General features: G+C 40.8%; 1 protein-coding gene across 2 annotated transcripts in view; it reads right to left on the minus strand.

Moving 5' to 3' along the window:
• Nucleotides 1-25,763, minus strand: part of rbms3 (RNA binding motif, single stranded interacting protein) — a 340,839-nt gene that overhangs the window by 77,647 nt on the left and 237,429 nt on the right. For both annotated transcript variants that reach the window (XM_059350713.1, XM_059350712.1), the window contains one exon: nucleotides 4,249-4,406. In XM_059350713.1, coding sequence (XP_059206696.1) covers nucleotides 4,249-4,406 — 158 coding nt within the window. The remainder of the gene's footprint in view (nucleotides 1-4,248; nucleotides 4,407-25,763) is intronic.

The following is a 25,763-nucleotide window of genomic DNA, read 5'->3' on the forward strand; positions in this document are numbered from 1 at the left end:
TTTTTGACGTCTCTCTCATTCCTCCCCGTCTTTCAACCTTGGTTTTTTCCTCCATCTTTCACCGTTACCCGCTCCCTCTCCCGCCACATCTCTCTCACTTTCTGTGCCCTCCTTTTCTTCCCTCTCTGTCCATCCTTTTGTTTCTCTGTGACGCGGCTATCCACACCAACATCTTTCTCCCTTTTCCTCTCCCTACTTCTCTTTTTAGAATATGTAATCTTTCACACTTCCCGTCATCATCCATCTCTTGCTGACCCCGTATCCACCCGTTTCTCCATCTCTCTCTTTTCCCCTCTGTCCCACCTGAGTCTGGAAAGACTGATAATAACCAGAGTGACTCAGCTGATCACTGCTCATGGAAGCTGGCCTTTAACACTTCACTAACACTCAGCAACTGGAAATAAGATCAGTAAAAACACCTTTACTCAGCTGAATTAGATATATGTATATAAAGGTTGGTTTGGTTCAGCATTTTGAGACTTTCTTTTCTTCTATCTGACTTTCATTCAACAAAAGAGATCAGACTTTTCAAATGAAATGCATGAAATGTGCCTAAATAAAATTTGTAATAGTCTAATTTAAATCAATGATACTTTGATCAAAGACTATGAAGAGAATAAAAATAGTTCAAATACAAAGAAGACTTCAAAGCCAGCTCTCAGTACCTGACAAGATTAAATAGGAAAGGACACATTTCCGTCACTACCAAAAAAGTGCATTTGTGTTTGAGATCCAGCTCTACATTATATAAAACTATTTTTATGTAAGAAAGACATGAAAATGTCCCCAAATTCCCAACTGTGTTCTTGATTTCTCTTTTTATCTAAGTGCCAAACTATTTTATTCCATAAAGTATAGCTGAACAATTTATTTTATTCATAATTGCAAATTTCAAAATTGTTCATCCTATTATGCAGTATATCGTAGCTTGTTTTACATACAATTATCATTTATTTTAGTCTGTGTAAACATTTGTTCGATGGAAGTATTATGACAATAAAGCTTTATTGAACTGAAGTGATTATACTGTGCATGCAGGCACACATTCATAATATGCTTCTAATCCATGTTCACACACAGTTACACAAACATGGCAATAATATTTTCACTGACACAGAGAGGATCTGCATGAAACACAGCTAATCAACATGAAACTTCCCCAACTGATTAATTTCATGAAGACAATTATATTTTATATTACAAGTTTTCTGAAATTAAATGTTTAGATATGCATGGATATGTGCTAATTTATATAAAGTCATGGAAAAAATGTATAAGACCACCCTTGTTTTCTTCACTTTATTGTTCATTTTAATGCCTGTTGCCAACTAAAGGTACATTTGTTTGGACAAATGTAATGATAACAACAAAAATAGCTCATAAGAGTTTAATTTAAGAGCTGATATCTCAACATTTTCCATGTTTTTCTTGATAATGATTTCTGATGATTCTTGATGATGTTATAATCAAGAAAACCAAGGGTGGTCTAGTATTTTTTTTCATGACTGTATAACATTACCGGGTCAACATTTCCATCTATCCAATGCTTCAGTTTTTAAGTGGTGACTGGTGTTTGTTCAGCTTCTCTCGCTATTCTCCAACGCTCTTTATCCGTCCTCCTCTCCCCCCCTCTGGCTCTTCATTGTTCGCCTCCTCCTCGACACCGTGTCTCCGTCACTCTTTGAAGCGGGTAAGTAGACAGAAAACAGGTGGGTAGACGAGGAGTAAATAAGGCAGACGGGCTGTTAGGCAGTCGTAGGGAAACAAAGCGGTCAGCCAGACTGTCTGTTGGTCAGCGAGGCTTTTGGGGCAGCCAGTCAGTCACAGAGCCAGCCAGGTAGGCGGTGAGGCAGGCTGGCTTTTCTCTGTGTGCTGCTGGTTAATGGCATCAGGTGCTGCTGTCTGCAATGATTAGTGCTGGGGCTAGAGTAATGGGCTCTGATAACAGTAATGGATCGGCCCACAAACACTTAGCTCAGTTTACTCTCTCTAATGCCCCTCATGGCCCAACCCTCAGCAGCTGTCTGTCTGTCTGTCTGTTGACACAGCTACCGGGAGCTCCACAATTCATAAAATACATCGATTTCTCTGCCTGGATCTCTTTTTGGCCTGTTTTTTTTAACCTGTACTTATCAATTACAAAATAAAAAATCCCTTATCCAACCAAAGCACCACTCATTTACCTCTCACATCTTCTCTGGGACACCCACACTCACTCATTTCACTTTCTATTCCTCAGTCTTACACTGCCTTCTCCTTCCCATCACCTTCTCTTTCTCTTTATAATAACCTCTATGATTAGTTCTTTTTAGCTGGCCATTGTTTCACACTCCTGTCCCTCTCTCTCTCTCACTTTTCCATCATGTCTCTTCGTCCTCCCCGCTGAGGGCTGCTTGAACAGGTGGCCTGTGGCAGGTTGTTGCTGTGCTCTGCTTGTTGGTCTGCAGGAGGCTACCTACCTGTCTGTGTGTGTACGTGTGAGAGTCTGCTCGCTAATGTGTGCGCTTGCGTATGTGCACATAGAGGCCGGTCTGTGCATATGCTCATATTTGTGCATAAGTGCCTGTTTGTGTGTGTTTATGCTTGTCTGTCCCTCTGTAACCCTCGGTAATAGAGCGGGGAATAGGAGAGGAGTTCAGCCAGAGCAGGTGATTAAGAAAAATCCCTGCAAGATGGCGGCTTGGTGGCCGTCAGTGGCCTCCTCTGGGTAAACAAGGGAGTAATGTGTGGAGAGGAATGAGAGCCTGGTGGCTGCTGCCGAGGACAAGGACAGAGAGGTTTATGACTTTGGGGGATTAACAAGCTGAAGTGGAAACTTTTCTAAGTATAAAAAGAAATAAACCATTCAGTGTTAGGATTGCTGGTGGCAGCCCTGGCTATACTGTAAGAACTAGGGGTTAATTGCAGGTATGTGTGAATGTACAAGCCCAACCAATCCATTAGTAGACATGTGTGTTCATACACAGAAACACACAGACACACACACACAGACACACACACACACACACACACACACACACACACACACACACACACACACACACACACTCTGATGCACAGGCATGACCAAGGACATCCACTGGCAGACACACTGTCAACCAGGCTTGGCAAACAAATCACCTGTTAAAGTTTCCACTGCCTGGAGGCAGGATTCATCAGACAAGTGTCTTTTTAAAGTGAATGCGTGTATGCACATATAAAGAAGTGTGTGTTCATGTATGTCAGAGCATGTTTAAGTATTTGGGTCCATTTGTGTGCGCTTAGTCTGTGTATTTGTTAGTTTTGCACAACTAACGTGTCAAATTCATTTGCAAATGATTCCTTGCTACTGCTGCAGCATACATAGAGCACAAGAAAAGCAGGGTCAAGAAACTAAAAGATACTTTGGATATAGGGGTTCCAAGAAGAACTTAGATGTAGATGTAGAGTAGATGGCGGTCAGCACGTTTCTAGTTTGGAGAAGCAGGCAGGAGGACAGGGACAGAAGTAAGACAATGTGCTGCAGTGGACAGTTGGCAGCTAACATATTTTTCCAATCTAAAAAAAATCAATATCAATTTAAGTTTACGCTATATTTAGAATATGTTCACCCCTTAACCTTGCTGTCAGACGGATCCTTTGTGGTGCAGAGCTGAAGCCATTATAACCATCTATGTGCTTGTTCATAGCTACCAGACTCCTTTGACAAAAACAGTCATTTTACCTCACAGAACAGGGGAGTTGCTGGTCGACCACTGCCTCGATCAGTTAGTTCGTTTTTGTGACTTTGGTGTTTTAAATGTTAATTTGGATCCACCACAGTGACAGTGTTAGACCAGGTAAAATTACTGTTATTTTTAAAGGAGTTTGGTATCTTTGAAGAGAGTATAAGAGGATAAAACGACTTCAGGTCCCTGCTGGAAAAGGCTGTCTGATAACAAGGTAAAGTGGTGAAAATATTCTAAATTTAGCAAACAATTAAACTGACATTGATTTTTTTTAGGTGGCTGAAAAAGGTTCTGCTGCTGCCCACGTCAACAGCAGTACATTGCCTAACTTTCATGCCTGTAGGCTTGCTCCTGCCCACTGGAGTTTGGATAAATACCTCATATCTCACTTTTAAAAAATCGGAACTATCCCTTTGAACACAACAAATATCTACAGGACGTATGAATATTAAAATTTGTTCCAAGTGCAGTGTGAGGGAACATGCAGCATTTCTTAAAAATCAATGCTTGCTTCCATAGGAGCACGATTACTGTTGTTTACCTGGCGAAGCCGACTCCTCTGCTGACCCCGTTGGCATCCCTCAGTATCCTCGTGGAGATGACGTGACCCAGCGGCTTCAGCATGTTCTCCAGCTCCTGCTCATCCATGGACACCGGCAGGTTGGAGATGTACAGGTTGGTGGGGTCCTGCTCCTGTTGCTGCAGGGCCAGGAGTTAGAAGAGTAGGGGAGAACAGATAAAGGAGAGAGGGGGGAAGAAGAAAAGAAAAAGATAAGAAATAATGTATCACCAACATGTGTCGGTACGATGAAATATGCATCAGCTCGGTGTCTGTGGGCCGCCACGTAACACGTCGAAATGCTCTAGAACCAAACTCTGAACCCACATGGCGTTTGGCCTTGTTGACACTCACACATTGATCTGCACACATGCCATATGAATACACCAAAAGTTCACTGTGCCTCTGGCTGCATGTGTGAGACAGATACTCTGTAGGCTACATTATGGGTCTGCGTGACTGGAAAGTAATACGACAGTGCATGTCTGTATCAACATCTTGCACACTGTACATATTTAAACTGATTTTTAAGATTGAAGTTTAAAAAGAAAGAGAGATGGAAACAGAGAAGCTGTGTAGTGTGTATTGTTCAACAGCGTTTTCTCTGTTGTGCCCAGAGGCGGCTGCTAGCTAGGTGAAACTGCACAGCTGGTGGTGGGCTGAGCCTGAGGTGGCAGGGGGCCCTGTGAGCTCTACAGTAGAACAGCTGGAAACAGCAGTCCCAGCCTCACCAGTCAATCAGTCACTGAGCCAGGCAGCCACAATGCAAGTCGACCAGCTATCCATCAATCTAGTCTCTAAATTAAGCATGAAACTACATTATATCATCCTTATCTCTAATTATGCATCTTTATGATGCTGTATTTACGTCAGCACATTCTTTTCCAACATATCAAATTGCATTCAATACATCCTCCTACACAGGTAACAATCAGTTAACTATCTAATCAGGCAGCCAGCCAGATTCTGATCTGTTTCCAGCTCTCATTCATCACATCATATCACATCGTATCTTACATCTACATGTCCAAACCTCACACAGCAGCCAGGACCACCACAGGTTAATGCTAACAAGGGCAAAGGCTGTGGTTGGTGGAAAAAATTTGTAATGAGTATTTACGGCAACCAAGGCTGTCACAAGATCAAATTTTAACCCAGAAGAAATTATGGAATTATTGTGCTGGTTATGGACAAATTAAAAAAAGAAGTAAACAGTCAGTAGAGTGACCATATTTCCAAACCTATATTGCACATTCATGCATGTGCACATGTATGTGCTTATTCACCCACAGTCATTTCTGAGATTATCACATCAATTTGAACACCATGGACACCATTAAACATCATGGACAGTGCCTTAGCAGAAAAGGCCAAAACTTTCCCGAATCCACCAAAACCTAACTTTTATGGAAATTATATAATACCACCAATAAATACAGAACATAGAGATCGCACTAGTGTAATGTAACATACTGACTGATTGCCAGATACCTTAATTACCTTTATTACAGATGACTGTTATGAACAGAAAGTGAGAATGGAATAAATGGAAATTATTTTAGAGTTGCTGCATTATCTGCACAATATTATAATATGTGTTCATCCACTTCAGCTCGCAGGTATTTCTAAAAGACTAATCTTATTCCATCTATCAAATGAACTTTAACTGAGAGAAAATAAATAGATGTGGATCTTTTGGATGATTCTGAATGGATGCGTTCAGGCTGTCATTGGAAGCTGCACTTGAAATGTATGAATTTATTGCAATGAATTAAAAGTAAAATGTCCTCTCAGCCTTAATTACAGTCTCTTACATTAGAAGGTTACATATGAATCCGGTTTAGATAAATAATGTGAGCAGTGGAAGGTATTTGAAAGGAGCATTGCAATGTAGAAAAGCAATAATCTGTGTGATGGTTGGGTTCTATTATGTGATAATAAGGAATGCTACTGCATCAATTCTGAATTACAAGTGCAATTTAGCAAGACAAACAGCTATAAACATTATGGAATCATATTAAAGCTAAAGAGAAATGTTAATTTCATTAAGAGTGGCCAAGTCTAGTCTAATAAACCTAAAGGCCTGGCATCAAGACAAGAGAAGAAGAAGGCAAGGGCAAGTAGAAGAACTAACGGACAATGTGCACATACCTTCAACACAGTTCTTATTCCTAAACCACAAGGAGTCTTGAAATCTTGTCTTGCAAAAATTGGATCTCTTGGCAGAAATGGAATATGATAATTATCATTACGTCTTCATTAGAGTTTAATCATCTGGATCTAAAATCACTTTGTATTCGCTTATAATGAGCCATTCATATCTACAGAAAGCTGGGGCCTGTTCCATGAAGAGAGTTTACCCATTAAGTCAGTTTTATTTTTCTTAGTCTTTCTTAGTCATTAGCCCTTTTCAGACTGCATTTCTACAAAAATGGGTAACAGGCTCTACAGTCCAACAGCGTAATATAGGCGTCACCAGTCACCAGTCTGTAAATTCACACTGCATCCGGCATTGTGGAACAAAGTGGGAGGAGACAATGGTGGCGTGTAACAGAGCAGCGGCAGTACGTGTACATTAAGCGACGGCAGCGGTGAGTGCATACAAAACATTAACTGCGGAAGAACTGCATGTTGTGCTGTTTCTCGCTGTAGAGATTCTACAGACTCATGCAAAGTTGTTCTGCATTTTGCTGAACATAATTTGATTACTGCCAAACTGAATTGAGAGGTGTGTTTCTGCTATTAAAAATGCACTGGAGGAGAACTTAGGGAGCAGAAGGAGGCGGTCATTACACGTCAAATGTCACATATTATTTGTCTTGCCTCACACTGATCCCGCCTCAAACACTCTTGCCCCTGTCATCACTTGGTCCCCCAATTTCATCTCTGGAACGTTTAGATTGAAGGCAAAACTTCACAGAGGTGTAAATATTGCGGCATGAAATGGTAGTCCTAAAACGACAATTGACTAATTTCCACTCTATTTGGATCCATAATGCAATTTCAACTTAGTTCAACCTCAGTTTTGATGGCAACTTCTGCTGAGAAGCTACTTGAATTTGCTTTATGCAACAGAATCAACTGAAAATGAGTGAGACATACTGAAACATGGCTTATTTAGTAAACTCACTTTGTGGAAAAGCCTCAGGTCCTCTTCCATGTTTCACTACCATGTTTCTACAGTATCACAAGCTCACGGCTTGATGCAACTAAATCCTACACACTCCTGCTCCTTTACTGCTCCTTTAATAGCACTACTTTACTTTAGATTCATGTGATTCAGTCTCAAATAAATGCCTGAAAGAGATAACAAACATGAATTTCCAGTGATCTTTTCCACACGAATATGAAGTACTGTAAACAGCAACTTCAGCACAGAAGTCTGTCTTCTTCTCAGTCGGGGGTTGTGGAGATACTTCAGTTGCAGCCTGCATGTAAACACTGTCTTTGGGAATCTTTACACTCTCTGTGCTTCACCACAGGCAACACTGTCTCACTCTGTCTTGTTTTGCTTTCTGTTGACGATGGAGGGAAGAGGTTAAGGAGGAGGAGAGGAAGTGTCTCCACCAGCGTCCTGCCTCCATCTCTCCATCTGTCAGAGGAAAAGACTGGTCCCTCCTCTGATTAATTAGCCGTCTTATCTGACAGGACATGTTTGATCTGATTAAAGCTTTTGGGAGAAAGCCGGCGCTCGACGTGAAAGCAGAAAAAACGCTTTCTCCTGAAACCAGGAACTCAATTACCTAACTTCGGGGCAAACTAAACTCCTCCTTCCTCTGCAGGTTTGTCACATTTACGCGCTTCAAAAAGAGCTCACAAGAGTTTGTATAACACAGGATTTGGCAGTGAATGAGGCTTAATTAAATCTGCCCATAAAAAATCTACTGTACACGTGTCACTCTCGTGCTAAGTCCCTTTGGTGTGTGTAGCCGTGCAGCTGTGCTTTCCTTTGAGTTTCATCGTGAGGGGATGTTTTTCAGGATTATGTCAAATAGGCTTCGTATTCCGATGCAGACAGGAGGTCTGGATCAAAGAGTTAACTGACTGACTCAGTCACTGGGCTAACCCAATGATACGAGAGTTTATGTGTGTGTGCTTTTGAATGAAAGCACTTTCTCCTATAAGCATGTGACGGCACACGCAGTGAAAGAGTGCGACAGAACGTGAAGCGGTAATTTGTGTGAGTGGGCTAATAGTAGAGAGCTCCGTTTGCTGGGGGATTATCACGGGGAGGCCTCGTGTACGCACGGCCGCCTCGCAAAGTTTCCTCTTTGATGACGTTCCGCACCACAAAGCCCTAAATACCCAGATGAGAAGGTTACGGGGAGGAGTGGAAATGGGAGCATTTTGACGGGAGGTGAGATGGGCTGCCCCATTCCACGAGGAGATTTAATTTCCTTTAATGTCAGCCTTCGCACACGCTCTGCTGTCAGGCTATGAATGAAACGGTAATGGAGGTGTGTGTGCGTGTGTGTACCTGTGTATATATCCCATCTCAGAGTAATTATGTGTGTGTTCCATCAAATCTATATAGTGTAATGCCTTTTTCCTTTTTATGTGTATGCTTCTTGTGTGTGTGTCCTCGCCATTGACCAGTGTTGTCGAAGGCTAATGGAAAGGCTCCGGGCTGCGCTGGGCCTTTGATGAGCATAATTCCTTCACCTTGCCACCAGGAGGACAGGAGGAATCCAACTGTGTGTGTGACAGGAGGAGGGGGAGGCGGCCGACGTGTCATTTCCCGCTGACGGATGGCCCACTCGCTAGAGCTGACAGCCCTGTAGCTGTTATTTCATTTCGACACCCTGCTCTGTTTACCTCACTGTAATTTCTGAGAACATTACTATGCTACAGGGGAGGGGGGAGTATTAGTCGGAAGGGGAAAAGAAAAAAAGAAGGCCAGGATCTGGGTTAAGGAAAAAAAAAGAGAAAATAGGAGTTGTAGATCCCGGTGCAAAAGGTGAAAGAGTGAAAAGGTAAGAAAGCGAAAGCTGCAGAGAAAGACAGAGACGCAGGCAGCTGACATGACAGGCAGATAGAACACATTAAAGGGAGCCCTTGTTGCCTTTGACAACGCTTGAGGGAAAAGAGACGTCAGCCGTTAGAAGTCTCACGTTCCGCCTATGGGGCTCTCAGGGCTGTATCCATTTAACTGATAAAAGTTAGACAGATAGATATGTGTCTTGACTGGGGGCACTGCATCTAACGCCATGTTGAGGCTCCGAGCTGTCCTCGCTCTCCCGCCAACGCTCTTCACTCTTCTCACAAACTCAGATTCCTTTACCCCATTCTGTCTCTCTTTTCTCCCCTTTTCATACCCCTGACCTCTCCATAGCCTCTTTTTATCGTCAACACTTCTTACTCACATCAGCAACTTCCTGCTGTCTCTCTTCCGTTCCTCCTACTACATCCCTATCCTGACTCAGCAGTCGGTGGGCGTCTGTGGTGCTAGTTTTTTAGCAGTGTGTCCGGCACTGTTGACACTATAGCCAGACCCCTGTCTGTGGCTTTCTGGCTGCTTTGGCATGAATGTTATCAGCATAAAGTAGGGTGTATGTAAATGGGAGACATAAGGGTACCCATAGAGCCCATATTTATTCATATACGGCATCTCAATGCATGAGAATATGATGGAAAAGTCCATTTCCAGTAGTTGCAGTCAAATAGCCCCAACCAAGTATTGAGTGCATATAGATGGACATACTTTTCAGAGGCCAACATTTCCATAATAAATATACTTTTTCAAATTGTCTTTGTCTTTTGTAATATGAATTTTTTTTGAGACACTGAATTTTAGGTCTTCATTAAATGTAAGCCATAGTCATTATAATTAGAATAAATTAAAGAAATTAAGAAGTGAAATGTTTCATTCTGTGTGTAATGGATCTATATAATGTGTTATTTCCACTTTTGAATTGAATTACTGGCATGAATAAACTTTTTATGATATTCTAATTTATTGAGATGCAGCTGTATCTTGAGATCAGAGGTCAGAGGGTTACATAGAATATCACCATGTCTTCTCTTAAATGTCCTAACTTTGGAGCACAATTTATCCCCATTCCCGACAAGATTAGTACGAATGGATATCTTAGATCTTCTAGTTTCAAATCATATCAGTATCTTAAAGCCTTAGAATTGATCCTGCCGCAACCCCTGAAAGTGAAAGAAAAAAATCCACCAAGGGGTTAAGAGAAACAGAAGTGAGGAAAGTCAAGAAGGTTTTTAATATTTCATCTTTATCTCATATGGTCGTGCCAATACACAAATACAAACAAGTTATTTCCTTTCACGTAGGCGTAAAACATACATGCTAATTGCTCGTTGGCAATAGTCTTTTTTTCAGTGTGTTTAAGTGCAACTTTTTGGCGGAGACACAGGCTGCGCACCAGTCAGCCATCGTCGCCACTGCCTCTCTCCGATGTCTGGGTCTTTACTTTTTCCATCAATCTATTCCTGCTTGTTCCATACCCCATTATTGCCATCTTCCATCTCCTCTTTCCATTCAGCTTGCTCAAGAGATTAGAGCTGTATATGTAATTGGCTCTACAGGGCTTCTCAACTGCTCCTCTAAGCACCCGTTCACCCTCTACAAGGGCGTGTGTGCATGTGTATGAGCATATATCCAATGCTGATACCTGGTTCTACACCACCACCATTCACCACTTCCCCTCAGGTGTGCCACTCTGGACTGTTGTGTAACTAGCCAGCAGCCCAAAGGAGCACAATTAAATGAAAAGACAATGGGATTGCGTGTTGTCTGGTTGGAGAAAACTGCAAGGAAGCAGTAGTTGTTGTGTTGCTTGCTGCTGTGAGGATGTGTTGCTGACAAGTTCTGCAGATGCCAGAGGGAGCGTTGCTGTTCTCTTGTATATAGGTTGAGGATCTGCACTCAGATCTTGCTGTGGGAGCCTGAGTCTGCAGAATGCATTCAAAAGACAAGCGGGCCAACCAAGTGGAAGGAAGGAGAAGGGGGGTATGTGGGAGTGGGGAGAAGCATATGAGCACATCAACTCACTTCAAAAGCTGGAGTTTAATTTGCGAGGAGCCAGAAAATTCGGAGACAAAAAGGTAGCACTACAAAGGAGCTATCATTCTGTCAGCTGGCTAGTCAGCTGGTCAGACAACAGCAGGCGAAGTCAGGCGGGCAGCTTACTGCCCTTTGATGAGTGCTTCCACATTTACTGTTGCCACTGATGAGCGGATGGCAGGATCGCTCTACTTTTCCCTTTGTAGGGGCTGTTGTCAAACGCTTCCTCAACACTCTGCCATTCTGTCTGTTATCAAGCCCTTCTGTGACACTCGACTTCAAAACCCCATCCACATCCAAGACTTTACATTACAGCGTGTCCTCATCACAGCCTGCCTCTGTCCACTTACAGGAGATACAGAGGCAAGTTGCAGGGGGCTTCACACTACAAGTGCACACAAGGTTTTATTGTGTGGGTCAGAGTTTGGTGGGAGAACTAGAGTTTGTAAGTTGCTGTACATGACCAACAAGTTCTCCAACATTAACGGCAGAAGAGGTTGTGTGTCAGTACCACAAATTACAGCACTTAGGTATGTATCATGGCTCGGGGTAATACGGTGCATTCTAAAAATAGCACACACGTAGGGTAAATAAATGTATGTAAAGACCGGAAGTGAAGTAGTTACAAGGGTCACGTGACTACCAGAAGTTACTTAAAAAATGTGATTCAAGTAACTTAAGTAAACAACATAACTTAAGTTAAAAATAGTTTACTTTTGTTTTCACACGGGACGTGAACCCTGCTGGGTTGAAAGTGCACGTTTGTTCGACCCATTCACCATCACAACCTTCAACCCAATTGTAAAATTGCTTCGCCGTCAATCGCTACTACATCAGCAAGATGACGACGGATGTATTGCAACGGTTGGTGAAATACCTCAATATTGCTAGTTTTTCACTGCATGTACACACGACCTCTATTGACGTTTTTGACGGGAGAAAAGGCTGACATGACATTCAGAACATTAAGATAGCAGGGGACAACCACTGGAGTAATGGCGTCCTAACCAGAGCATAGCGGCCACCAACAGGTTCCTCCCTAGAAGGGCACACAGACCTCTATCAAGGCCAAAAGCCCTATAACTCAATGCAAGTCTCCTAAAAATGATGTTCATACAACAAAAGCTGTGTTCACAATTACATCCTATTTCTTTCGAGTCCTCCTATTCCTATTTTCTCCTAGATTACAGTCTCAGTTTGAAACATGTGTTTAACATTGTGAAGTGAAACAAAACTACTCAGTTTAGGTCGGGTAGAGGTAGACAACCTGCGGCTCCGGAGCCACATGTGGACTTCAGGCCATCTGCAGTGGCTCCCTGTGGCTGTCGACAAAAAAATCAAACGACATGAACAGTTATTTCTGTTTTCCCTATAAACGGTGTTAAAACGTCTACAGCCGAACCTAACAGCTACATTTCTTCAAGTCTAGTTTTAAGTTTCTCTAGGTCGACTAGCTTCTTTCTTTAGTGTCCAGCATCTTATTTGCACTCACTGCATTCTGACAAAATCATATTAACAAATGCTCATTATTACCTATTAGTAATGTTGGTAGGCTAATTTAGACTTATTAGGCTGTTAGATCTTCATTGTGAGGCTCAATAAGGTTTGGGCTCCGTTCTGACATTATTTTTCTTTTTTTGTCCAACAATGACTCTTTTGCTGGTAAAGGTTGTCGACCCCTGGTTCAGGTTGTGTAAAAGATCATGGTTTAGGTTAAAATAAGTAGGTCTGTTACATAACTCAAGTTACAGATGTACGTACCCTACGTAAGTGAGACCTCCTTCCCATGCAGACTTTACTTGATTAAAAATGTATTTGTGATATGTACAAAAAAAAAAAAATCCCCTCGAAGCACAGTGCAGTTTTGTTGTATTGGAGTCTTATTTTAAGGAGACCACTGGGTTCTCCCTGTTGCTCCCTTCCACCAAGTTTCATGAAAACGGGCCAGCAGCTTTTTCTGTAATCCTGCCACAAACAAACAAACTGAACCTAAAAAATAACCTCCCTGGCGGAGGTAAAGAGCAGCTTATTTATCTATCCTGTACAAGTACAGAACCATTTCTCAGCACAGACGAAATGTCAGCTTCAAAGTGTGTTCTCTACAATGGTCTACATGTATTCATCAAAGCCAGATCCTCCAGACAGAATCTGGAACTCTGTAGCTTTGAATTCTCTCAATCTGACATACATCCTTACAAACACGCTGAGGTACACAAACGCGCATTACAGTCCAATATATGCACAAACATCTCCAACCTCGATCTGCTCAGCCACAAAACAGCGAGATACGCCGTGATAGAAAGATGGCTGGTAACTTGTGAGGTCCTTCCTGCTGCTCACTGGCAAAGCTGACGAAATTCCTGATTCAAACCTTCTGTTGGAAACAAAGAGCTGTGAGGAGGAGGATCTGTGCCATCACCCAGGGCAGCCATTTTCAATCCAATTACCGTATTGCGTCTGAACAAACAGCCTAAAACACCTGTCAATGAACACTGCTTTAATAGTGCTGCGATAAACGGCTATTGGCAGGGATTTAAGATAAAGAATGCAAACAAAGTGTGTAGGCATACAGTTGGCAGTGCTTAAGGAGCCGGAGCATTTCCCTGTTACAGATTACATCTTTCCTCGAATTTGCAATCACTCTTGTGGGCGGCATTGCTGTAACCACCTTGGCATGTAAACCTGTAGGTTTGAGGGTGTTGACAGAGGAAGTTCTGTTGCACAATGTTTAACAAGTTTCAAGCAAAGCCTGTGTTAGAAGATATATAAAACGAGGAGAGGCAATGAGTTAAGACTAGAACAGTAATGGCATTTCATTGCAGTTTCCCAGAGTGGAAATGTAAGGTTTTTTTGAATCAATAAATGTCTAGTGCATTGAAGGCATGTACATGAAAAAAATAACATAACACAACACATAACAAACATTTGCAAAGTCAGGGTATGAGCTTTTATTTTTCAGAATTTGGCATTTCTTTGTGGATGAGAACTTGGGATACAGTAATCCAACATTTTTTTTATACCTCAACTTCTCAAATTTAAAGGAACACTCCACCGTTTTTTCATATTAAAACATGTTATTCGGGTAAGTAAGACGAGTTGATACAGACCTCTTGCGTCTCAATGCGTGCACTCAATCGCCCTGGCGTGCGGCGCCACTTGGCTAGCACTTAGCTTAGCCCCGTTCATTCATTAGGATCCAAACAGATGGACAGTTAGTAGCGACCAAACTCCTCCACGTTTTCCCTATTTAAATACAGCTACACGAGTAGTTAAACGACCAAGTATGGCGACACACGGTACGGCGCAGTAATATCATCACTCCTGAAAGATCTTCTCCCCTCAGGAGTGATGATATTACTGTGCCGAGTCGAAGTGCTCCCAAGTGCTATTCCGCCATACATTATAGTTATCCTTTTTATCCGCTTAGAAAAGCGCCACGTTTTATTTTGTGTCGCCACACTTGGTCGTTTAACTACTCGTGTAGCTGTATTTAAATAGGGAAAACGTGGAGGAGTTTGGTCGCTTCTAACTGTCCATCTGTTTGGATCCTAATGAATGAACGGGGCTAAGCTAAGTGCTAGCCAAGTGGCGCCGCACGCCAGGGCGATTGAGTGCACGCATTGAGACGCAAGAGGTCTGTATCAACTCGTCTTACTTGACCGAATAACATGTTTTAATATGAAAAAACGGTGGAGTGTTCCTTTAAAATCTTAATACCCCACTGCACGGAACTCATAGGGATAATTTTAATGTAATGTAACATAAGGGCAGATTTAGCAGCCTGCTGAGACTCAAAGAACAACGTGGTGATTGTGGAAACACTGCATTTTATAATGTCATTGAAACAAAAACTGTATTTAATTGGACAATATGTACCTTTCGACAGCTTGTGGTGCCTCAATCAAAACAATAGCAGAGATGGTGAGATGGTGTTGGCTGATGACTTGAAAACAGCGTGGCATCATAGTGTTCACTATCATAGCACACTTGTCAGTTTCCTCACAGTTAGGACTCATTGTTCAGGATGTTTTACCAGGTCTACTCCTCTCCAAAATGAATGTTGGAGAGGAGTAGACCTGCAAAAACACTGAATAAACCAGTCCCACGTTAAAATTCAGTGTTTCTCTGATGCTTTACGACTGACAAAGGACGTGTCGGAGGGGCTGTGAGACAACTGACACTAAGGTTTGCTCAGCTTGTTTCTCTGATAATGTAAGATCCAGACATCCAGTGACTAAAATCCTTCATCCGGCTAATTATGACCAAGATATTAAAAGTGTAGCATAAAAATATGGCTATATTATATTATATACTATATTATATTATATATAGACAAACACAAAGTTGATGCATGTGCAGAGGGGAAGCCATTGACAAGTGACTAAATCAAATGGACATTTACCTTTAACAAAATTACAAATATCAAACTCTTGATAATTGTTGGCAACATCTGGGATAATGTAAGTAAACCCGACAAAACTTAAAAAATATTTTTTTGGTTAATTAATGCTGAAAAGTTGCATATTATACCTTTAATGTGAATTGTAATGCACACACGTAATCTATGTTTATGTATCAACAATAATTACTTCTCCTTTCCTTTCCTATTGGCATAATACAGACACAGTTAGTCTGTTTTCCTGATCAGTCACCATCCTCCGCAAGCTACAAAACTGATTAGTTAGTTAGTTTACTTGCTTTAGGATGCTCAGCGTGATCATCCACCAACAACAGATGGTTGCTTATACCCATTAATTAACCTCTCGCTATTCATTTTCACACCCCAAAGTAATACAAAGTTTGGGCACAAAGTTTTTCAAAATGTGTTTTTCTCCTAAAATACAAAAGATAAAAATAGCCGAATATGAAGCTCAGGAGGAAGATTAGAGGTTCACCTTGCTCACGCAATGTTCCATTTGGCTGGAATACAGTGTTACCTGATTAAATAAAAATCTTACAAATTACCATACGTTGCTGCAGAGCACAGCTTAATACATCACATTATTCAGCTACGGAATTCTTCCCATGAGTGCAATCCAAGCCAATGACAACTAAGTGTGTCCTCGTGGCCCAGAGGCACCGATGTGTTTAGTTTGGCTTTAAGATCCGCACTCATTCATTCACATAATTACACACACAGGTCCTGCACAGCACTGCGTCGTATATATACATGCCCAAACTCACAGCTCACATGTGATTTTACACAGAAACAGTCAATCTTTGTCTTATTACTGCTCATGGAAAATGGCTTTCTCGCTCGTCCGTATGAAGCTGAGATGATAGATGCTGTGGTAGGAACAAAAGTGGTTGATACATTATTGAGCCTTTGAGTTTGCTAACACAGCGGTGGGGCTTTGTTTTACTAACTCTCTCAGCTGGGATGACTCTCTGCTGGCTTAGCTGGTAAAATATTCATCCAGCATAAGGCACAGGGAGCGCTATGTTTTTTTTTGGTATGTGCCGTTTAACTGCTTTGTTGCATGTAAATTCAAATAAAGAAACGGGGAGAATGGTGTGCTCTATAGAGGACATTCAAGGTCACATTCTTGTTATGAATGTTGATATGGTGTGATATGTGAAATATGTTTTCTGTGGATCACTGCCATAAAATACAGATTGAGTGCCAGTTAGACATCTACAAACACTGTGTTTTCCTTATTGTCAACAATTCCCATGAAAAGACCCAAAGAAACATGTTATTTCCTATCTGAATACTTCCCTATACTGTCTGTAGCCTATCCTGGTTGATCAAAGACATTCATATTAAAAAAAAAATGTCAAAAATATAGTTTTATCTTCAACTTGTATTGCTGCCTCGCCGTTTTACGCCCCAGTCAAGATACGTGCAGTTTACATCCATGTTTGTCCAGATTTATATGCAGCCATGATGCTTTAAATATGTATGTTGCTGCAAATTCTACAGATTGGATGCTTCACACTGATCTTCAACCAGAAGGCAGCACAGAAGATCTATAGAATGGTCACAGTTTCAAGATTAGTGTCACCAAATGTGAATTATAGTCATGAGTGATGGTGTTGATAATGGCCAGAAAAGTGTTTTTGCAGAACATTATAATGTCACACTAAAGCTGACCTTAAAATGTCACCATTTCATCATCTTATTTAACATTTTGTGTGAAAGTTTGTGATAATTAGCCTATAAATTCATGAGTTACGGCCAAAAAACGTATTTTGTGAGGTCGCAGTGACCTTGAACTTTGACTTCCAAAATCAAATCAGTTTATTCTGGAGTCCGATCGGACATTCGTTTCTGAGATATTTTGTTCACGGATGGGCAACCTGAAAAACATAAAGTCTATAGCCAGCGTGGAGGTATAAACAAGGCAAAGTAACAGCAGGTTACTGTGATTTTTTTGTTTTTAGCAAATGTTATTAAAAAAGGAGCATCAGATCATTTATTGAGGAATATTTTCAGCTACTGATGAACACACTTTTGGTGCTCTGGTGAGTTTTACAGCATCAAAACGGTGAATGTGAGATTGACTCGAAATGAACTGCAAAGCTCATGTTCATTGTAACCAAATAACATGTCACCAAGTGCAACACTGTGGCTCATTGATGTGTGTTTTTAATAATTTTTCGACAGCAATGGAGATATTAAACAAAGGATAAGCTACAAAAGCAGCTCTTGCTAATAAGAGAAATTCATTGTTTCTTTTTGGTATTTTTTAAGATTAAGATCATCCTTTAATGTTTCTGAATATCATCGACCACATCGAGTGTCATTTTCCCTCTTTCACGGTTGTGTGATGGAGGGATCACACCTTTACTTTGCAAAACAGGCATAACACCACTAAATTATGTCTGCCATCAATGTCATGGCTCATACATTTTGATGCCAGGTTAATGTGAATTTAAATGGGTCGATATGCGCTTCACCCGCTTAATCACGACCCCCTGATTTGATTTTGTATCTCCCTCGGTGAGCTAATATTCCAGAGATTAAAATTTCATGTGGAGCTCGTATCAAAAATTCATTATTAACATGGAAGACGGGCACAACCGCCTTACCCCTGTGCTCCAAAGCAAAAGGAGACAAAACTCATGCATGCATAGTATAAGTGGGCAGGCGCACATGCATGCAAAGACACTCTTTGCTTTGCTCCCTGAGGACTTCAAGTCAAATTCATCCCGTCTTTGTAGAGATATTGAGGAATTTCCTTATAAGCTGTGGTTATGTCCTCGGTCGTGCTCCCTCAGCTCAAGAGTAGACAACATTCACAAATGTCCTCCCAGTTTCATAATACATTTTCATCAGCGTAACCTTCATATTTTTCCATTACGGTGTTTGCAACAACAGCTCATTGTGTTGTCGCCGGGGTAAATGCATTTTTCCGTCTTATGCATCATTCATGATATCATTTCTGAGATTGAATTCCTCCTGGCTGGCATCATGTGGAGTCGGAGAGTGCTGGTGATGGTTTTGGTTTTGAGAGGAGGAGGAAAGGGGGTGTTAAAAGGAAATGGTGGCGAGCTGTTTGATTATTGACCAACATGAGGATCTCTGTGGGCTGATGCAGGAAACCTACTGTATCTGCAAATTACGGAGGAGTTTTCACTCTGTGTAAGAGCTCTCCATCTTTTTTCTCTCCTGCCTCTTGTGTCAGCTTGTCTGTCAGGCACGTTTTATAGTATGTAAAAGTATTCTGCTATGATTAATATTTTGTTTAACATGGTTTTCCATGTATAAAGTAAAATCTGAGATTGAACGAGAAGCACATCTACTCTTTCTCCCTCATCAAAATATTCTGGATCTGGCCTCTGCCCACTCACAGCCACTGCTCGCACAATAGGAAGTGAAAGAGCAACGGTGGGTAGTGACAAACTTTGCACAGAAAAAAGTCTGTATAGTCCAGGTCACAAATTGTCACTAGGGGTGTTGAAAATAATTGTATAATCGATGCATTGCAATCGAGATGTAGATGATTCTGCACCGATGCAGTGACAGTCCATAATCGATAATCGATAATCAGACCGATAAAGTGGGTAGTAGACTAGGCCTATACTATTTATTTTGTTTTACAGAAATGTTGGTTATCAGGAATGTCCTTAGAGCAGTAGGAAGTTGTTAGAAGTTACAAATTGACTCTTTAAAGCACTTTAAATAATAAAAAGTGAACCCACCCAGACCAGTAGTATTTATTGATGAAAAATTAACCATGTGTTGTAATATAAAAAAATCGAGGGTGTAATGCATCATGAATCTGGTCATGAGACCGGTGAAGATGCACAGCCCTAATTTTAACCAACATAAAAATAGAAATACAACACAACTCTGAGTGGAGCGAGACAGTTCACCCTCTTTTTTTTTTTGCAAAACCCAAAGTCAACTAATTTTCCTCTTTCTATGTACTCCACATAGCTGAGAACACTTGATGATTTACTTTGGGCAGAGATGAGACAGAATACCAAACCCAACACATGACATCCTGTAACTGTTGTATAGGGCAGTACGCCAGAACGAGGCTTTGATATTCGTCGGCTTTTTCCCCAGTCACCCAAAACACATAATTCAAGTCCATGGAGAGCTGGTGGGACTCTAACACTGCAGAACATTCTGTATGGCTTTGTGGGAATAAATGCTTTAGAAAGAACAATGTGCTCGACTACTTTTTTGTTTGGGAACATTGATTTTATCAAGAGGCATTGTGCACCAACTTTTCCACTCTTTGCCTTCCTACTGGTGAACACACATGTTGATGACTACGCACTTCACACCTAGCAATACCTTTCATGTTAGGTCAGGCCTTTCCATTCAGCTGCTGTATGTGGAGGAGTGGTAATTTTGATTCTTGAACTATAAAGTGAAATGTGAGAGTACCTAGTTCAACTACTCAGAATAGCTCCACAAACAAAAGTGTGAACAATTGAACAAAGAGCTTTGATTTTATCAGCCATTTTTTGTTTCTGCACTGTGAGATTCAAAGTGTTGGGACACTGACTGTTGGTCTGCGTTATTATAGTCAATAGAGCTGGACACCCATGGACTTTAAAAGCCTCTCCCTACACCCCATGGGTTCTAGGTCAGTGCATCCCAACCAGGGGTTTGTGTGCCACAGGGGGGTAGTTCTGCAGACGGCAGGGGGTACGAGTGATGGACTGTGGAGTAGCTCAGCTAATAAAACACAAATTATTTGGAAACTAGAATTTCTGCCTGGTGTATGCTTTCACCAGTTAAGTTTATATCTGTGTCAGTCCAGCATCAGTTAAAACAGTAGACAACACTGCAAATATGGATCATGCTGCAAAGAAACTACAAATTCTAAAAATTGGAATCACCAGAATTTTAAGATTAGCATCACTAAATCAGTATCCAACCAAATGTCTTTAGTTCCAGTTATAATGTTTAATAATGGCCAGGAAAGTGTTTTTGTAGAATATTATGACGTCACAGTGAAGTTGACCTTTGACCTTTTAGATATAAAATGTCATTACTGTCATCCTATTAGACATTTGTGTTGAATTTTGACCAAATTAGCATAGAAATTCTTCAGTTATGGCCCAAATTGTTTTGTGAGGTGACTTCCAAAATCTAATCAGTTCATTGTTGAAACCTGAAGATGTCCCCTCAAGGCATTCCTGAGAAATCATGATCACGAGAACGGTACTGACGGATGGACCGACAAGCCCAATGCCTCTGGCCATTGCTGTGCCGGTGCAGAGGCTTGAAAAACTGTGTATATATATATATATATATATATATATATATATATATATATATATGTATATATATATGTATATATATATAAACATATCTGGATTCAGGTGGGAAGGAAAAACACACAAATATGATCTCAAATTGATGTGAGGCTGATATTTTGATATTTTCTTATATTTACCGTAAAAATAAGAGTGCTGAAAGTTTTCAGAAAATCTGTGTTTTTCCCATTTAAAGTGGTGGTAATATGGACAAAAAAAATCTACTAAAAACAGAGAAAGACTTAACCTTAACATCCTTGGTTGGACGATCACAATTTCTAGAATGGATTTACATGTCAAGAATCCACCACAGCTATGGTATCAACTTAATGGAAGTGGTGAAACATAAGGGAACGTTAGATACAAAAGGTTACTTCTCTAGGTTCCCAGGATCACAATGCTTCACAGTAACCGAGCACTTAAAAACCCCTAAAAAAGTCCATGTGTCTCCAACATGCTTTCCTCTCCACTTCTGTCTCTTCCAGTGCACGCTGTTCCCAGAGCTTCACCCTATAAGATCCTCAGAGCTGCCCTCAACGGGGTTCACTGCATCATAAAATCGCCATGCATGTTAACTCCACGGTGCAGGGGTCAAATGAGCCGTAGCTGTGGATGTTAAGTGACTTCAAACGGCCGCGTCCATACACCCCCTGCCCCCCCGCCCCCCGTCTGTCTCCTCAGACACATGTCTGTGTGCAGAATGTGTTCAGCAGACCAACTGGGTTAAAGACGGAGAGGAAGGCTAGGTCACATGTATGGAAAACTTTCTCACATGTTCACAAAAGCTCTTTTTCTATATAGTTTTAAAAGCGGACACATACAGTATGTTGACAAGTCGGATTCGGTGTTAAGATGACAGGCAGGATATGTGTGAGCCTTTCAGCAGAGTGGTACAGCATCATCAGAAACCAGGAGAGTGACAATCTCTTTGTTTCCCTCCACACTCCATCACCTGTTCCCCAAATGGAGGCACAATGCAATTTTCACTTATGAATCTACTGCAAAGCAAATAGCATACGCTGTTTGCCTGCTCCACAAACACACCCTGAATAACTACCCTGGGTCATGGACTCATTTGTTATTCCTTAATGTGCAACTACTCACCGGGGAACACTAAGGCTGCCACGTGAAACTACAGCGCGATGTGAGCGTCATATGTCTAACTGCAGCAGAAAAAGCTCGCCTTAGCTCTGTCACATCTGCACAGAGAAATGACAACACGGTGGAGGCGAGAGCCGCAGAAATATTGAAATATATATTAAAGAATTATTTCTCAATGGAAAACAGCAACAACAAAAGTAATAAAAAAGCAATAATGGAAGTGTTGTGCGGGGAAAGCCACTCAGAACAAATCAACATTTATGTGACATCAGTCAGGTTCAGTGGTGGAACTGATGCAATGATTTTCAATTACAAAACACTGATGTGGAGTATTAGTTCCCTTTCCATCACAAACACAGGTCCTTGATGCTGCTATGAACCAGCCATGATTTTAAATAAATAGATGCTGAGAAAAACAATACGCACATAAGATCTTTTTCAGAATCGATGCTTTAAACTGTTCTTTCAGACACATTATGCTGCTTTGGTTGTTTTGTTTTTTTAACAGAAAAGATTGAAATTCTCATTAATCTCTCATTCTGTCCAATAGCTACACAAACAGTATGTTTAAAGGACTACTTCTCTTGTAGAATGACCATTTGTATATCAATGATTCACCACATGTTACCTTGAATTCTTGATGAAAACTAATTCTCTCATGCAGACATGGTGAATCTGAATACGGAGAAAAATATTTATTAATTTAAGTAAATGGGTGCTGCTTTTAACAACGAAGCTATATCAAAAGACCTGTCTAAACTCTCACTTACTCATTCGACTAATACAGTATAACCAGGTCTTATCATTCAGTCATAATCTCAGTCTTCCCAAACACATGCATTTTCACTAAAATCTTACTATTTAAAACACTTCAAGCTTGCATTTAAAAGTGTGGTGAAGGATTTTCTCAGTTTTTGGATTCATGTCACAATGCAAGAAATACGAGGAAGGGAACACCCTGGGAATAATTGATAAACACATGGTCATTTTGTAGCTGGACTATCTTTTTTTAATTAAGTGCTACATGTTAAATAGATTTTCTTGGAAACAATGCCATATGTTGTCATCAAGTCTGACACAAAGAGGTGACAAAATTATCGATAAAATGGATGTTAATGAGGTATAAACATGGCAATCCAGCTTTATAATTAATATAGTTGGTGATAGTTATCATTAATTATAAATGATTTTAGTAAATAACATGCCCACGATGAAATCTTATAAAAGGAGGTTTAGCACATGTGTTTATGTTTGTGGTAAAAAAAAGAAAAAAAAAAAGAAAAATGCACATTGTTAAAACCTGACAGAAAACCTGACTGTATTAACAAACCACCACATAATTACACATCATACATGTGTTCTACACAGGAGACCTTCTGTTTTCCCTCTGTTGACAGCTGCCTCTGGGCCCTCATTAATATGCATAATTTACATCTGGACTTCATCATAAATATTATGATGCAGTGGCCGTGACACAATATGGATGTGACAAAATTGGTTTCAATATGACACGCAAGAAAACAAAACAAAATACAGGAAAACTAAATAAAAAATAAAAAATTAAAAAAATGCCACAATCTGTTTGACCTTCAGGTAGAAAGTGTGAGACTACTCAGGGTTATTTAGCCTCTGCTGTGTTCCAGCTTTTATTCATTTTTAATAAAAATTAAATCATGCTGAAAATAAATTATGCTGATAATTCAGTTATAAGTTAATAGCTGATATTGTGTAATAGTTGATGTTATTTGCATGCTTTTTGTGGTATCATTGCCCATCTTTTATTCTATAATTACATTTCTAATAAAAAGTACATGTACTCACGATGAAGTCATGATATAATAATTCCTTGCGGGCCACGTGTTCTTTCAGGCTTAAGAATCAGTGAAGGGAAATGCCTTATAGCCATACAGTCAGCTGCAACTACCAAAACCCCATGTAGGCAATAAAAGCCTATAATTGTTCCCGACCTGCAACCATAACACAACAAAAAAATTCTCTGTGGTAATTTCCCAGCAGCTAAGTGATTCTGTTGACCCATCAAAAACAGTAGAGTAAGTTTCCGAACCCCAAACTCAATCCCCTCTGTGTGTGTTTCAGTGAGAGCGTCATTAGCACTAGATGACCTATATAGAGGGGACGGCTGCTTGTTACAGTCTAATTCTCACCCTAAGTAGCCTGGAAGAAGGGTGGTTCAGCGGGAGATAATGTGTTTGTTATGGACGCTAATGATAGAGCGGAAGCGAGCTAACGACCCACCCAGGGTGTCCCACAGAGTTTAGCGGCTTCATCACTCCATTTCTGTGAAAATTTGGGAAACTTACTGGCTTCCTTTTTCCGGAGAGAGAGAGAGAGAGAGAGAGAGAGGGCAGGACACAATGGAGGGAGGAACAGAGAAAAAGAAGAGGAAGAAAGAAGTCATGAAAAGAGGAGAGAGGAATGTAAAAGGAGTGAGAGGGGAGGAAAAAGCTAGGAGGTAGTAATAAAAATGTAGTAAAAACAATAACAACTGCCCGAGTGCTTTTATTGATGCTCAGGTGGAGTTGGGATGGGGTAAATAAACCTGTTAACAGCAAAGTGCAGAGGTGACACAATGCAGTTGTAACTTCAATAAATTATGAGCAAATGTTGAATGCATGCATTAAAATAGTGACTGCAGTTAAGAGGCTCTGATCTACATATATGACCAGCATTATCAGCAGATGTGTGTGCACACAGGGTTTGCGATTCAGAACAAAACAATAAGCAGTATTACATGTTCAAAAGGCTTCTAAATCTGTAGTTTGAAGGCACCTTTTTCTGATGATATGGGACCGCACATTGATTTACCCTGCAGGGCTGTTGAAGCCTCTGATATACTTGCTTTTAACTACGCTTTCATGCGCGCATGTCAGCTACGCTGCGTATCCTGTGTTCACATCCTCAGAAATTAATGTCCACAAGATGTACAGTAATTAAGCCCATGAGCAGATGGGGGCAGGATGTAAAGTCAGCTGCAGACTCTGAACTAACAGCATCAATAATAGACTGAAGGAAGGTTTGAAGTAAAACTAAGTTAGTATGATTTTTTAAAAATCCCAACACTGATAATATAGATGCATCCTCAGGGGAAAGTGTTGCATTGAAAAAGCTGGACTGAAACAGCAGAATTTGCTAAAACTTCTTCATTGTGCATAGAAGTTTCACTTCTTCTTCTTCTCCTTCTTCTTCTTCTTACTACGAATAAACTGCACTGTACTAATTTATCTACTCCAAACCAATTGATGGAAATGTGGCTTAGTTTAAATTTCTTCTTCGTGACAATTCAGTAGTTTTTGCTTGACAGCTGAATGGAAACATGACTTATGATTTCTATGATCCCAAGCAACACAATGACTATGACACAACGCAACTAAACTAGAGAGGAAATGATTTGTGTGAGAGTAAACAAAAGATAATGGGAGGCGGCACGAAAAGGAGAGGATGAGAGATGGTTGCTGGGTAATCAGGAGGGGGAGTCCCTGGTTTGTAAGCCAACAGCATAGGAGTGTCTAGACAGATGTCATGGGTCTTGGCAGCAGAGACAGGGACATCAGTGTCCACATGACAGCATGACAGAGTGAGTGAACTCTAGACTCTGGAGAAACGGAGGAAAGGAAATGGAGAGGACGAG

This window comes from Centropristis striata, chromosome 14, assembly GCF_030273125.1.
Source record: "Centropristis striata isolate RG_2023a ecotype Rhode Island chromosome 14, C.striata_1.0, whole genome shotgun sequence".
NCBI classification, from domain to species: Eukaryota; Metazoa; Chordata; class Actinopteri; order Perciformes; family Serranidae; genus Centropristis; species Centropristis striata.